This window comes from Trachypithecus francoisi, unplaced genomic scaffold (assembly GCF_009764315.1).
Source record: "Trachypithecus francoisi isolate TF-2019V2 unplaced genomic scaffold, Tfra_2.0 Contig01461, whole genome shotgun sequence".
NCBI classification, from domain to species: Eukaryota; Metazoa; Chordata; class Mammalia; order Primates; family Cercopithecidae; genus Trachypithecus; species Trachypithecus francoisi.
Genome location: NW_022681433.1, coordinates 5,831,288 through 5,846,975, shown reverse-complemented (window position 1 = coordinate 5,846,975; position 15,688 = coordinate 5,831,288). Strand labels below are relative to the sequence as shown.

General features: G+C 36.1%; 1 protein-coding gene across 9 annotated transcripts in view; it reads right to left on the bottom strand.

Annotated features, from left to right (window-relative positions):
• Window positions 1–7,751: 7,751 nt before the first annotated feature.
• POSTN (periostin) overlaps window positions 7,752–15,688 on the bottom strand; it is a 35,533-nt gene continuing 27,596 nt past the window's right edge. For 2 of the 9 annotated variants that reach the window (XM_033234708.1, XM_033234732.1), the window contains 5 exons: window positions 15,485–15,574; window positions 14,653–14,730; window positions 14,194–14,277; window positions 9,623–9,664; window positions 7,752–8,530 (listed from right to left, as the gene is read on the bottom strand). In XM_033234708.1, coding sequence (XP_033090599.1) covers window positions 8,493–8,530; window positions 9,623–9,664; window positions 14,194–14,277; window positions 14,653–14,730; window positions 15,485–15,574 — 332 coding nt within the window. In that variant the 3' untranslated portion in view covers window positions 7,752–8,492. The remainder of the gene's footprint in view (window positions 8,531–9,622; window positions 9,665–14,193; window positions 14,278–14,652; window positions 14,731–15,484; window positions 15,575–15,688) is intronic. The other 7 variants (XM_033234719.1, XM_033234746.1, XM_033234726.1 and 4 more) reach the window with 5 other exon arrangements.

Below are 15,688 nucleotides of genomic sequence, written 5' to 3'. Positions count from 1 at the left end.
TTGTTTTTGTTTTTTGAGATGGAGTCTTGCTCTGTCACCCAGGCTGGAGTGCAGTGGCACGAACTTAGCTCACTGCAAGCTCCGCCTCCTGGGTTCATGCCATTCTCTTGCCTTAGCCTCCCAAGTAGCTAGGACTACAGGCGCCTGCCACCACGCCTGGCTAATTTTTTATATCTTTAGTAGAGATGGGGTTTCACTGGGTTGGCCAGGATGGGCACGATCTCCTGACCTTGTGATCCACCTGCCTCAGTCTCCCAAAGTGCTGGGATTACAGGCATGAGCTGCCGTGCCTGGCCTAATTTTGTATTTTTAGTAGAGACAGGTTTCTCCATGTTGGTCGGGCTGGTCTCAAACTCCCAACCTCCGGTGATCCGCCTGTCTCCGCCTCCCAAAGTACTGGGATTACAGGCATGAGCCATTGTTTCCTTCTATCCATGAGTATGGGATGTGTTTTTCTTCTACCCATGAACATGGGATGTTGTTTGTGTCATCTCTGATTTTTTTGATCAGTGTTTTATAATTCTTATGGTAAGATCTTTCACCTTTCTGGTTAGCTGTATTCCTAGTTATTTTATTCTTTTTCTGTGAGTCATTAATGGGATTCCCTTCTTGATTTGGCTCTCAGCGTGGCTATTGTTACTGTATAGGAATGCTCCTGATTTTTGTATGTTAATTTTATATCTTGAAACTTTGCTGAAATTATCAGCTGAAGGAGCTTTTGGACTGAGACTATGGTGTTTTCTAGATATAAAATCATTACATCTGCAAACAGGGATAGTTTTACTTCCTCTCTTTCTATTTGTATGTCCTTTATTTCTTTCTCTTGTCTGTTTGCTCTGGCTAGGACTCAACACTATGTTGAATAGGAGTGGTGAGAGAAGGCATCCTTGTCTTGTGCTGGTTCTCAAGGGAAATGCTTTCAGCTTTTGCCCATTCAGTATGATGTTGGTTGTGGGACAAAAACAGGTAATGGGGAAAATATTCCCTATTCAATAAGTGGTGCTGGGATAACTGGCTGGCAGAAGACTGAAGCTGGACCTTTTTTTTATACCATATACAAAAATCAACTCAAGATGGATTCAAGACTTAAATGTAGGAGATCTAGACCATCCTGGCTAACACAGTGAAACCCTGTCTCTACTAAAAATACAAAAAATTAGCCGAGTGTGGTGGTGTGCACCTGTAGTCCCAGCTACTTGGGAGGCTGGGGCAGGAGAACAGCATGAACCTGGGAGGCAGAGCTTGCAGTGAGCCAAGATTGTGCCACTGTACTCCAGCCTGGTTGACAGAGCGAGACTCTGTCAAAAAAAAAAAAAAAAAAAGCAACAACAACAAAACACCCACAAACTGTAAAAACCCTGGAAGACAACCTAGTGATACCATCCTGGACATAGGAATGGACAAAGATTTCATGACAAAGACACTCAAAAGCAATTGCAAGGAAAAGCAAAAATTCACAAATGTGATCTAATTAAAATTAAGAGCCACATAGCAAAACAAGCTATAAACAGAGTAAACAGACAACCCACAGAATGGGAGAAAATATTTGCAAACTATGCATCTGACAAAGGTATAATATTTAACATCTATAAGGAACTGAAGCAAATTTACAAGAGAAGAACAAATAACCCCATAAAAAAGTGGGCAAAGTATGTGAACAGCTACTTTTCAAAAGAAAAACAAGCATATAAAAAAAGCTCAATAGCAATGATCATTAGAGAAATGCAAATCAAAACCACAATGAGATACTATCTCACACCAGTCAGAATGGCTATTATTAAAAAGTCAAACAATAACAGATGCTGGAGAGGTTGTGGAGAAAAGGGAACACTGATACACTGTTGGTAGAAGTGTATATTAGTTCAGCCATTGTGGAAAGCAGTATGGTGATTCCTCAAAGAACTAAAAACAGAACTACCATTTGACCCAACAATCTCATTACTGAGTATATAACCAGAGGAATATAAATCATTATATTGTAAAGACACATATGTGTAAGTGAATGTTCATTGCAGAACTACTCACTATAGCAAAGACATGGAATAAGCCTAAATGCCTATCAAAGATAGATTGGATAAAGAAAATGTGGTACATATACATCATGGAATATTATGCAGCCATAAAACAGAATGAGAGCGTGTATTTTGTGGGACCATGGATGGAGCTGGAAGCTATTATCCTTAGCAAACTAACACAGGAACAGAAAACCAAATACCATATATTCTCACTCATAAGTGGGAGCTAAATGATGAGAACTCATGAATACAAAGAAGGGAACAACAGACACTGGGGTCCACTTGAAGTGGGAGGATGGAAAATGTATCTATTGGGTACTAGGTTCAATACATGGGTGATGAAATAATTTGTACAACAAAGCCCCATGCCATGAGTTTGCCTATATAACCAATCTTTACATGTACCCTCAAATCCAAAATAAAAGTTAAAAACGAATCACAGGGAAGGTGTTGGAGGCCGAAAGATTGAGGGTCATGATCAACTCAGTATACCACTGGAGGCTATATGAGTAAACAGCAAACTGTTCTCATAAATCCAGAATGTTGGCAAACTGACAAACTGCTTCTGCTGCTCAGAAGGAATGCTGAGTGCAGTCACATCCCAAGTGCAGTGTTTCTTGTGATTAGGCACATCTGAAGTCTGTTAGTAATTATATGAACCTGTAATCAATTGAGTAGCTGACCAATCATTACCTCCTCCTCCCTGCTTATTCTAGCCAATAAATATAAAGGGCTGTGGAAGCTCAGGGGCTGCAGCTGCCCTTGCTCACTAGAGGCGGGGAGCTCTTTTCTTCTTCCCTGGCTCCTCCTCTAAAATAGTTGCTTTTGTCTTAAGTTTTTATTTCTATGTTCTTCCCTTTGTTCAATCTCGTAATGACAGTCTCAAGTAATAACAGTAGTAACTGTCGTAGTGATGGTCTCAAGTAGTTAACCATGGTGGTCTGCCAAAAGAGTGGCACCCAGACAGTGGACGAACAGAGACCTGAAGAGGCCTAGCAGGGACAAATAGAGATAAGTAGGGATAAATAGACATAGAGATGAGATAGAAATAGAGACACAATAGAGATAGGTAGGGAAAGACAGAGACTTGAAGGAACAGGGAACATAGAGACAGACAGACAGATAGGATAGATAAAGACTAGCAAAAGACTAGAAGAGACTAGCAAAGACTAGTAGCAACTTGCAGGGACAGACAAAGATAGGGACAGATAAAGTCCTATGGGGACTTGAACTAGGAAGGTCTGCTGGAACAGAAAAAACTGAAACCAACCAGATGAATCAGAAACCCAGTTACAAGTCTGCCAGCAGCAGCAGCATAAGGTCAGTGCCCTAGAGGTACAAAGAATGGGAATTTTTTGAATCAGGATAACATGGGGGAATACTTTGGTTATTTCTTTTCTCTTGTTTGTTTTGAGTTTGGTACGTACTATCTTTTGTCATTACTTAAGGGCTTGAGAATTTTTTGCCCCACTTACAACCTATTGAAAGTGGTCAACAGGAGAGGCTGTACCATCTTCTTTTGTGGCTACAGAAAGGCTAACTTTAGTTTTGGCTTTCATGGATTGTAAATGTACTGGCACCTGTGAGATGTGCCGTAGGACTTGGGAAGTTTTCTCACAGCTTTGTCAGGATGTGGGAGCTGAGCTTCATCACTCTATGGTGTTGACTCAGGCAATGGCTAATTTGGTAGCTGACAGATCTAAAAGAAGCCAAGCGTTAAGCCCTAAAGAGGCAAAGTGTTATAAGTGTAGAAAAATTGGACGTTTCAAAAGAGAATGCTGTCAGACCTCTGGGCAGAAGGGATCTTACAACAGTTCCCCTCTCAACAGAAAAAAATGCCAGGACTTTGCTCTCATTGCAATAAAAGAAATCATTGGACTAATCAATGCCACTCAAAATTTCATCAAAACAGCACTCTCCTATTGGGAAACAAGAAGGGGGCCGGGACTTGGACACTTGAAACAATGAAGGCATTCCCCGTCCCGACCACAGTTCCATTTCAGGGGTGGGTTTCCAGAGGCTCATTGATTCGCTCGCCCCAGGAGCACCTGGAAGCGCAGGATTAGATCTCTCAGAGAACGGGTTACGTTAGTTGGAGGAGACAAACCCACCAAGATTCACACTGGTATTTGGGGACCTTTGTCAACAGGATACTTGGGATTAATTTTGGGCAAAACCTGTCTTAACTTACAGGCCTAGGTGTTGTTGATTCGGATTATGAAGGGGAAATTCAGGTAGTGGTAATGTCACAAGATATCTGGGTTTTGAACCAGGAGAATATATTGCACAACTGTTGCTTATTCCCTGTAAATTGCATCCTTCTCTACGTAAGGAGAAATGAGGAGGTCAGGGATTTGGAAGTACAACTAGAAGAGGTTTTTGTATCACAACCCATAGCATCTAGTGGACCCACCTGTAGAGTGCAAATTGAAGGTTTAAGGATTGCTTTTTTGCTATACTGTTGTACAAGAAGGATAAGCCTCGATGTGCTTTCTCTGTGTCTTCCATTAATCAGAAATACCCTGTTTCTTATCAGTGGAAAGTTTTACCCCATGGCAATTAACCAAAGAGGCAGAGGCTGAGTTGCAGCTTGTAGAGCAGATGCTTCGGGAGTGGCATGCCTTGCGGCTACAGCCATGAAGCCTTTTGCTTCTGTTGCGGTAGATTTACCAGCATGGGGACAAAGGGGTATGCTTGTGTTTTCACGGAAAAGGAACAAACCGTGTGGGTGCCCTCAAGGTGTACGACCATGGAACAGAAGACTGGAGGGACCCATGGATCCCAACCATGGGCCTGGTTTCCCCAGTGAGAACTGAATGACAAGATGGAACGAACCACCAACTAGCAATTGAAGGCTGCACACTTTGCAATTGCCTTTCTCAAATTAATTCAAAACAAAGGGGGAAATGTTGGAGGCTGAAAGATGGAGGGTCATGATCAACTCAGTATACCGCTGGAGGCTATAGGAGTAAATAGCAGACTGTTCTCATAAATGTAGAGTGTTGGCAAACTGACAAAACTGCATCTACCACCCAACAGTTAAGCCCCAAGTGCAGCGTTTCTCGTGATTAGGCACATCTGAAGCCCGTTAGTAATTATATGAACCTGTGATCAATTGAGCAGCTGACCAATCATTACCTCCTCCTCCCTGCTCATTCTACCCAATAAATATAAAGAGCTGTGGAAGCTCGGGCTGCAGCTGCCCTTGCTTACTAGAAACAGGGAGCCCTCTTCTTCCCCTGGCCACTTACTTTAAAATAGTTACTTTTGTCTTAAGTTTTCACTTTCTACCTTTGTCCCTTCCTTCAGTCTCATAATGGTGGTCTCAAGCTGTAACAGTAGTAACTGTCATAATGAATGGTCTTAAGTAGTAACAGTAGTAACTGTTGTAGTGATGGTCTCAAGTAGTAACTGTGGTGGTCTGCCACAGGGAATTTTGACCAAAAGATTCTTTTCTAAGTCTTGGATGGACCCAGAAATCTTTCTTATAAAGATAAGCCCTCTTAGTCGATTCTGATGCAGAGAATGTCATAGCCCTAATCTTGAGAAACAATGCTTTATAGAGGTTTCTGCTAAGACCACAAGTCTAAGTTCAGTGTGCTCAAACCAAAAGTTAATATGCCACTTAAACAGAAAAAAGAATGAGTCAAAATCAGGTAAGAAGAGTCATCACTATTGCAAACAACTTGTTTGCTGTGCCCAAGTTTGTACTTGTTGGGTAATGGGATGTGGTAAGTTGATCAATGTCAGGATTTCAGTACAAGGCAAAAGAAGAAAAGTTATGTAAATTGTTGATCCTCATTTTTTTCACACAAAACGAGATAATCTTCAAAATTGTTGAAAGATTATTGTATGAAAAAATCACATACTACAATGCCTCTTCAACTTTTAGAAAGTGTCTGAATAGAATTAGTATTTAGTGGTTATTTTTTAGTCCTGATTTTAAGGTTTTAAATTGTTCTTTGTTATACTTTCAATCTTATTTCTATTGATTTATATTACTATTCTTAATATTCTCTTTAGATTTTATTTGTAAACATATTACATGTGTCACTCAAAAGACTGTCTTTCACCAGAAAGGCTGGATTTATGTGTACGCTTGAGCCATTGTTGAGTTTTCTTCTGTGGTAAAAAGCAGAGCACTTTTTCTTCTATGGTTTAAAAAAAAAAAAAAAAATTCCAGTGCCTGAGTCAGCAGTCTAAAAAGACCTCAACATCAGTCTTACTGTCCTGGATTACCACATTCAAAGCCCAATCTTGGAGCATTTAGCTTATTTTCAAACAAAAATCTTGAAGGTGGCTAAATGAGTGGACCTATTTATTGCCCCTTCTGTGCAAGTAACTGATTATTTTCTCTGGCATCCTAAACACATGGTAATTGTTTGGACTAGCCATCAATACTGATAATACTTTAGTCTATTGTACCAGTACCACCTTATGTAACCATCTCTTCTGAATCATCTTGGGAAGATCATAGCCACACCCTTTCCACCTGAGATTCTCTCCATTGGCACAGAGTTAGTAGGGTATTTTCTAAATGGTAGAAATAAATCTCTCTGCTGTAAATGGCAGGTCTCTAAATGGTAGAAATCTCTCTGCTCTCCCAGACAAGAAGGCATTCTCGAAAACCAAAGCTATCCGGCACTTTAGTAAATGACACTCTCACAATCTTACAGCTCACTTCGTCACCCTAATCACTAATCAAACAAGAATCTTTCAGTTACCCAAGCCCCTTTCTAGGTCCTTTGTGCTGAGCCCAATTTTCTGCTCTCAGGTGGGCATTTATGCCTAAGCCTTATCTTCAGTCTGGCCTTCCTACGTTTTACAATCTCGCAATGACTGCCCTATAATGCATGGTATAATTCTGTTTAACCCTCACCACTCAGTTTCTCATCATTATGGATTCTGTTTCCAGAAGGCTCTTACGTCAATCAGTCTAAGTTAGAATGACACTTGTTGAGGTCTGAGTTGATCAAGTCAATCTTTTCATTCCCAACAAACAAATTTCTTCTTTGCCATGCAATGGACTCTGTTACATCAAATAAGGACATCTCTGTGGCTCCCCCATGCCTAACCCAGGAATAATGAATTGACGCATCCATGCTTGTGTCGTGCTGTTCATGATACTAGCATAGCCCATGGTGTATTGAGGATAATGGGTTACATGTCTCCTTATCGTTTGAGGACAGTAAATGTGCCTGATTCATCCTTCGAATCCTCACGGCTTAGCACAATCCTAGGGTTATATTAAGCATTCAGCTGATGTTTAACAATTGATTCATTCTCGAATGATTCTTTTTTTGTTTTTTTTGTTTTTATTTTGACAGTGTCTGGCTCTGTTACCCAGGCTGGACTGCAGTGGCGTGATCTCGGCTGACTGCAACCTCCACCTCCTGGGTTCATGTCATTCTCCTGCTTCAGCCTCCCAAGTAGCTGGGGACCACAGGCACCCGCCACCACAGCCAGCTAAGTTTCTGTATTTTTAGTAGAGCCGGGGTTTCACCGTGTTAGCCAGGATGGTCTCGATCTCCTGACCTCATGATCCACCCTCGGCCTCCCAAAGTGCTGGGATTATAGGTATGAGCCACCGTGCCCAGATGTGTAATGATTCTTTATATAACTTAATCTATACAAAAACCCCCATGACACACGTTCACCTATATAACAAACCTGCATGCCCTGCACATGCCTGCACACCCCTGAACTTAAAAGTTAAAGAAAAACTCAAACACTGAATTCATTCAATTTCCTTTAATGAGTACTTGTTACAGTAAAAGAGGTATAAAGTCCTGTTCCCAAGTCCAAACCACTTTTTAACTTAAATCTTGAGTTTTTCTGAATTACTCAATTTGAAGTAATTCTCTTTATACCTGAAAAATGGTTTTATTGAAACATTTGAGATTAAAAAATACATTGCAAGAAGCATATGACAAACATTCTGAGAGTACAAAATTAGTTGTAAAAAATAACATAATTTACCAGTAAACCCACTCATAGAAATGTGCAAAGCCTTTTATGTAAAAAGTTTTGTTGTACACTAAGCACCTATTTTTATAACTTAGCTTCCCATGGAGAGGTAACTGCTTGCATACATTCTATGTATCCATAGCATACATACCACGCTCGGCCTTTTCAATGGGATAACAGTTCACAACTCTTCGATTTGAACTGTAATGAATCTGGTGACAAGCATTTTTCTCTGGATTCCAAAGTCAGCCAGAACTTTTAATGTTAAGTTGAAAAAGCATGTAAGGTGTTATATTCTCTTCATATTCCTTTACCACAGGAGGCTAACTCCACAATTTCTCTCATGTTTCTCATTCCGAAAAAAATACTAAATTTGTGTTCAGAATTATTTGATGTTTGCTTCTTTGTGCTGATGTTTCAGTTCCTGAAGTCAGCTTGGCTCTCACAATTTTCTAAGGACAGGTTATTGATTTAGGGTTGTATAAACATTTTTGTCTGGTTTTTGGATTTTCACTGAGAACGACCTTCCCTTGATCGTCTTTTAGATCCTAATGAGAAAGAAAGGAGAATGTATAGACTGTAAATGTAAGGAAATTTTAACATTTAAGAATATATTATTCTCTGTATATCTATCAGAAGTAATTATTTTTTATTGTAATAAACTTGATGTTTTCTTAATATCAACTTATGGTGAAGCAAATATGTTTTGATCAAAAGTATATAAAAATAATTTGAAATTTAATAACTTTAATTCTTTAGAAAATTTGTGTGAATTTGGATATTTACATAGATTTACTGATACATTAGTTAAAAAAATCTGCACAGTTAATCTTTTACTTTCAAAGGTCTATACATTGGGTTGGCTTAAAGTAAGATGTTCCTATAGTGCATTGATAAGCCTTGCGTCGTCTTTTGACTACTAGTATGTAATTAACCCGGAAATTCCAAACTTGTAATTCCAAGCTTGCGATTTACTCTAGGTTCCACAAGGGAAATTCTTGCTCTCTTAGTGTATTGGAATGTAAGGTAACTTAAGTGGAGGAATTAGAAAATGCACATAGTGTAATTATGAAATAAATTGTAATGCATATGTGATATATACATATATAATCTACACATTTAAATGAACATTTTGTAAATAGCTGTATTAATGGCTTTTTGCATATATATATTTCTTTGTCTCAAACTGTAGCATCGTCTCACATAATAACATTTTTGAGGATCCAGGTCCCTCCGCCTGCATTCTACATTTGTTTATCTCTGTTATTCAAAAATTTCTTTTTGACTTAACTCTTACATACACAAAATTACATGTATACTTCTCTTGTACATGTAAAACATTACGTATATATGTATATATATGGAGATTATACACTTGAGTCTATCTCAAGGGTTCAATATGCCTAGCAGTTTACATTAGTATGTTGGCCTTTCCCTTAATATCTGTTATTAAATTCTACTGATAGTATAGAACATGAGATTTATTTTCTGATATCAAAATATTTTTCATTGAAACTGCCTAACTTTTCTCTGATCGATAGCAAGGTTCAATAAAATACTTTAAAAGACTTTTCTGTTTGATTTCTCTTCATATAACAGAAGAGGCCGTATACACACATTCCTATAGCCAATACACTTACCTTGAATTTTTTTGTTGGCTTGTAACTTCCTCACAGGTGTGTCTAAAATTAAATTGTTGTAGTTAGAAATACTTTGCAATTATGGCTAAAATCAGACAGGAGACCACGGTTAAGCAGAACAGTGTAAAGTCTAAGTATCACTTAAACATGAATATTATTTTTAGTAGTAAATTCTATGATCCTCAGTTTCACATTTTCTGACAAAGGACAAGTAGACAGTGTTTTCCATATATCATAATGAATGTTTCTTAGTTGCAAAACACATTGTTTTATTATGGATTTTGGAGTCCCACATAATGTGCCATTTTTGTAGAGTAAATGACTTACATGATTTTTTCAACCTTTTTGTAAAAAACATTGCCTTATGATGAAGGGTTATTAAATGTCACATAAAGTTTAACACATCTTCCCAGAGTTAGCCACCTATTTTTGCAGTCATACCTATTTGTAATGTATGCCTCTGTAAAATTATCATTCAAATCAACTGGTGATTCCTCTATTGTACATGAGGACGACAAAGTAGCATTGACCTAATGATTCTAGAAATGTTATAATAAGCAATTCAGGAAGAATATGCCATTACCCTTTTCCACCCCCAACCTGATTCAGTGTCAATCCTATGAAATCCTTTTAAAAAATTTACTAACAAAAGCTTTTATATTTAAGAACTGCAAGTGTTTCAGAACTATGCTGTTTTGTGTTATAGTTGTAACATATTTCTCAATTCTCCTGTTTTTCTTTGTTTTTTGACAAGATCACCGGGTAGGCCTAAATTCACATTTTCACTTAGTTTTTGGGCATTTGAGATCAAAGAGTGAATATGGTTTCTACAGTTACTTCATTTTTCTACTTATCTTTTTAAATTTTTTCTCCAAATTTTGACTTTTATATATGTCATCTATACTCAGCATGAAGTCCAATTTTTTCTGTTATATATATGTTTTCAATTCTCTGAAATCATATAAAAAGTAAGCAATGAAACAATCACCATGAATAGTTTTGGCTATATGACACCAAGCAAATTTTTAAAAAAGAAATAACATTAAAAAAACTTATATATTCTGTTTCTGTCTACTTAGCACATTTTCCCATGTCTTTTCCCCCAGAATATAAGGCATATAATCATTTATAAAACCACATTAATACTAGAGGAAAATATGGAACTATAGAAAAATCTCACTATGTTGGGTAATGGGGAGAAGTCTGTAAAACAGCCAAGTCTGAATTATGAAATATTCTCAGATATAAATCGATGTAAATATAAGTATTTCTTAACTTCAGATTTATTTGGTAACAAAATAATGGCTTCTAAAAAATTGTCAAGAAGAGACAGATCCAATCTTTAACTGGTACTTCATTTTTCTACTTATCTTTTTAAATTTTTTCTCCAAATTTTGACTTCTTTTATATATGTCATCTATACTCAGCATGAAGTCCAATTTTTTCTATTATATATATGTTTTCAATTCTCTGAAATCATATAAAAAGTAAGCAATGAAACAATCACCATGAATAGTTTTGGCTATATGACACACTGCTTATAGTGAACTTATTAAATTCCAAATAGCAATTAATTGTATAACTTAAAACTGCATCATAGAAGTATTTATCAATTTCTTTTCAAAACAAGCAAGTGTGCTCACTTAGATTTCCTTTCATAATGTTGACACCATCCAATTAATGAGGTTTTGCTATGATAATATTCCAGAATAAAAAACATTCAATGTGTGTCAAACACTGAAAGAACAGCTTGATTAATGTGTAGAAAACAGGTTTACTCCTAGCAGCTCTCTGCTACGTCAATATGAGAGTTACATTAGATCATGTTTAGATCAGCAAAACATGGGAAGATAAACCAATTACCTGAATAGCTTGGCACAAAGAACCACCCTACATCATATTTTCTAAAGCATGCAAAGTGCCCAGCCCAATTATTTGGACACCTTATTTGCGTGTTTTTTGTATGTTTCCATGGCTATTACTATGAAAATTTAAAGTTGAGTGTGAAACATTACTTAATTGACCATGTTAATGTCAATTGATTCTGACAGTAACATTTGATGACAGCTTACTTTGTGCTGAACATTGTTCTAAGAGCTTGTCATACGTTAACTCATTTAGACTGTAGGTATCATGACTATCCTCACTTTCAGACAAAGGAAACAAGCAGAAAAGAGGCAACTAATTTGGGATTGAGTTGGGGCTCAGATTGAATGCAGACCTACAACCCAATCTACTATTCTCTATAGAGGTTGCAAATCTTAATCTCTTATATTGGCAGATTTGCAAAAATCTTCAAAAATGACTTTTTGTTGTTGTTCCTTTCAACATAGTCTGTTACTCTCCTTGAATTGCTTGAGTCATTTCAGAATGCATAGTTCTAAGGTAAGCACAAATCTTATGCATTTAATGAGAAATTTTTTCAGTTAAGGTCTCGGAAATATATCAGTGACAAATCACAACATCAGTACTCAAAGAACCACTTAGCCATGTTAATAGTCATGACTTAAATGATTGAGAAATACACTCAAATTATCCAAAGTACAAAATGTACTACATGTACCACAATGTATACAATATGAACTGTTTAGATAGAAAATTGAGTTTTAGGTAGAACTTACTGAGATGAAGAGCATGATTCAGATATGCATCAATTGGTAAGACCTTGGGAAAAAAGTCTTACATAATGTAATCTTTACTAGCTTCCTTTATCAATGTCTTTTAGGATCTAGACAAGGGGACACTTGTGACTCAGTAATGACCTGATGGTTTTAGATAGCTAGAAAAAAAACAAGCAGGTCCAATTAATGCTGGTGCAAGTAACTCTACTGCATATAGTGTCTTTCCTACAAAAAGAAAAACCTTGGAGAAATGGTTTGATAAAAACTTTTCATGTTTTTTTTGTTTTTTTCACAATGCTGCAATAGTTGATGTGGCATTGTGAAAACTGATGCCTTACAGATATGTAGAGAGATCATACACTGGGTACTAAAGGAATAAACTTCTGGAATGAACAGACAACAGCTAAGAAAGGAGTTCATTAACTAAAAATTGAATGTCATATACTTGACTTATAGCAGTTATATCTTTTCTTGGCTGAAGTAATTCCTTAGTTATTTAGCTGGATTTTTCATAGTGACCTCAATAACCGGTTTATCAAAGGGAAAGAAAATATACTTACCTGAAATTTAAGCCTAGATGAATTAAAGCAATATAAACTGATGCAGCTACTAATTTATTGATTCCCTGAAAAGCACTACCATTCTACAAAGCTGCTTACTATGGCAAGGACTAAAAGAAAAAAAAAGAATTCAATTTAATCTTCATAATGTGTTTGTCTCTTCCCTCAAATCCTTAGATTTTTTTCCTAGCAGACAGTTGAGCATTTGTGGGTAGAGGTGAATTCATTGTTAGATCCTACAGGAATCTTTGGTTCCATTATGGCTCTGTTGTGCTACGTACCCTTGGAATTCTGGGAGGAAACTTGTATTTTTCAGACATGTATGTTTCTATTGAGGGAAAATTCAATCGCTGGTTGAATTAAAATTTTTTTAAACTGTCACAAGTTTCTAAATACTATTTAAGAGATTTTGTTTATTAAACTACAGAATATAGAAACAATAATTGCTAAAAATATAGAAAGTCCCAAGATAGTTTACATTTTCTTGGACATAGTGATACAGTTTTAAAAATTATAAACTGAAAAGTCATCTGGACTGTGTTTTGGATAAACATCAAATTTCAGTTATGTTTCTCAATTAATAGTATATTTCAAAGTGCCTCTTGGGTTTTTCTAAAGAATTTAAGTACATGTTTCACAAAAATAATTTTTCAAGTTAATACTTTCCTTGTTAAAAAATAGAAATTTACTTATTCAAATGCCAATGATACAAATTATGTATCTATATAAACACTTAAAGCATCTTTGAATAATTACTATGTAGGGTTCATTTAAGATTTTGAATTCTTTTCTTTGTTCTTAAGGTCCATTAATGCCATAGACAGACAACATTCCATAAAAGATTAAGATTAATTTTATATGCAAAATAATTTGTATCTGCAGGTATAGATTATCACTCAAACTGTTAGAAGAAAAAGATACTCATTCCCAAGAATGTAGTTTTGGAAAAGAATGTTACTAAATGCACTGTTTTTGGCTATATCTATGCATACAATTTAAAGACATGCCTTGATTGCTCTTATGGGGGCAGTGAATATAATTTTTTAAATGTAAAACGTATGTCAAATTTGGGCTTGTTTAACAACTAGCAATTTAACAATTATTTCCCTTTCACCTACTTAAAAGGTCCTTAAAATTATCTGAATCAAAGCAAAAAAATATTCATTGCTCCCCAAGCTTTATACCATAGAACTTTTTAAAGACTGTTTAAACTAACAATCATTTCTTTGCAACTACCATTGAACCAATCCATCTATTAAGACAACAGCAGATGTTGTCTTTTTTTTTTTTTAACTTAATTAAAAGAAAAAATCTGCTTGCTCAGTCTTTAAAAAGTTGAACTCAGTCACTACAACCTGTTAAGGGGGTTAGTTGTTGTCCTTTTACTAACCTCCCTGAAGCAGTCTTTTAATTTCTTCATCTTCAAATAAATGACCATCACCACCTTCAATGAATTTGGTGACCTTGGTGACCTCTGAGAGGATACATGTTTATAGCAGAAATTGGTTTATATAACAAAATAAAGACAGCAGACTTTATGTCATAAATAATGGCATCTGCCCAATAATGAATTCCAGTCCAACACTTGGTTCTTTCACAGCTTTTAGTGCTGTTTTCTGACATACCAATATTCTTATAAAGTTGTGGAACAAAATACTGTATAAAAAAACAAATATGACTGCCATTTATGCTTAATTCCTTATTCTTGTGCTTTTTTTCTTGTTGGTTTGGAAATGAACAATAGAATGAGATAGAGTGGAAAACATGTAGAATGCCTCACAGAGTATTTTAGACTTGTATATGGATAGCTTAGGTAAAGTCACATTCTTGTTTTTCTAGAAATGCTGACCTTCTTGGAACAATTTCTTTAGTGTTTCTTCTGTTTCTCCACCTCCAGTAGAAATCCTAGTGTATTTTATTTCAGGACCTATGAGAAAGACAGTGAAAAAGGTCTAAAACAGAAGTAGGCAAACTTCTTCTGAGAAGTGACAGAGTAAGTATTTTCCACTTGTGAGCCATGTAGTCGGTGTCGCAATTGTTCAAATCTGATACTTCAGTGTGAAAACAGCCTTAGGTATTATATAAGTGGATGGGCAAGACTGTGTTCCAATAAAACTTTATTTCCATAAATAGGTGGCACGAGCCATACTTGCTCACTAATTGTTGAAACAAATACTTAAAGAATAGCTGAATTAAGAATTTTAGGCTAATTTTAGGCTAATTTAGGCCAACTGGACACTAGTTTGGAAGTCTGATAGGAGGTTTACTGAAATTATTGATCAGTTGCTTTGTATAAACTTCTATTTTGGCATGTAGACGTACAGACCTTAAGATGAATGGAAGCTCAAATGAGGAAAATGGCTTTTCTTCTCAGGTCCTCTAACTCATTAATAAACAGTAAAGTGAAAATGGTATAGCATCTCAATGGTATATCATATTAAATGTATGTATGCATACATGTAATAAAAACAAATGCTTTTAGATTTGTCTACAAATTTTCAATTGAGAGTAAAACATGGATTACATATTTAGAATAATATTATATCTGCCAAAATACGAAGTAACTTTAGTAATCACCATGAAAATGAGTTGGTTTCTGTAATGATTCTTGTTTTGGGGGATTAACCATACTTTGTTCTTTATAATCTAGGCATAGATCCATGTATGGAATTAATGTCTACCTGTAATGATTCGTTCTTCTCGTGTCTCTTTTTCAGTTATTTCCACAGGCACTCCATCAATGATTTTGGTGTATTTTTTAATAATCGGCTCTAAAAGCAGGGGAATACAAATGCATTTGATTTACCCTCATATACTGACTATACATCCATAAGCTACATATTGTAACCATTAACTATATTTCTACAAATATTACCATTTAAGGT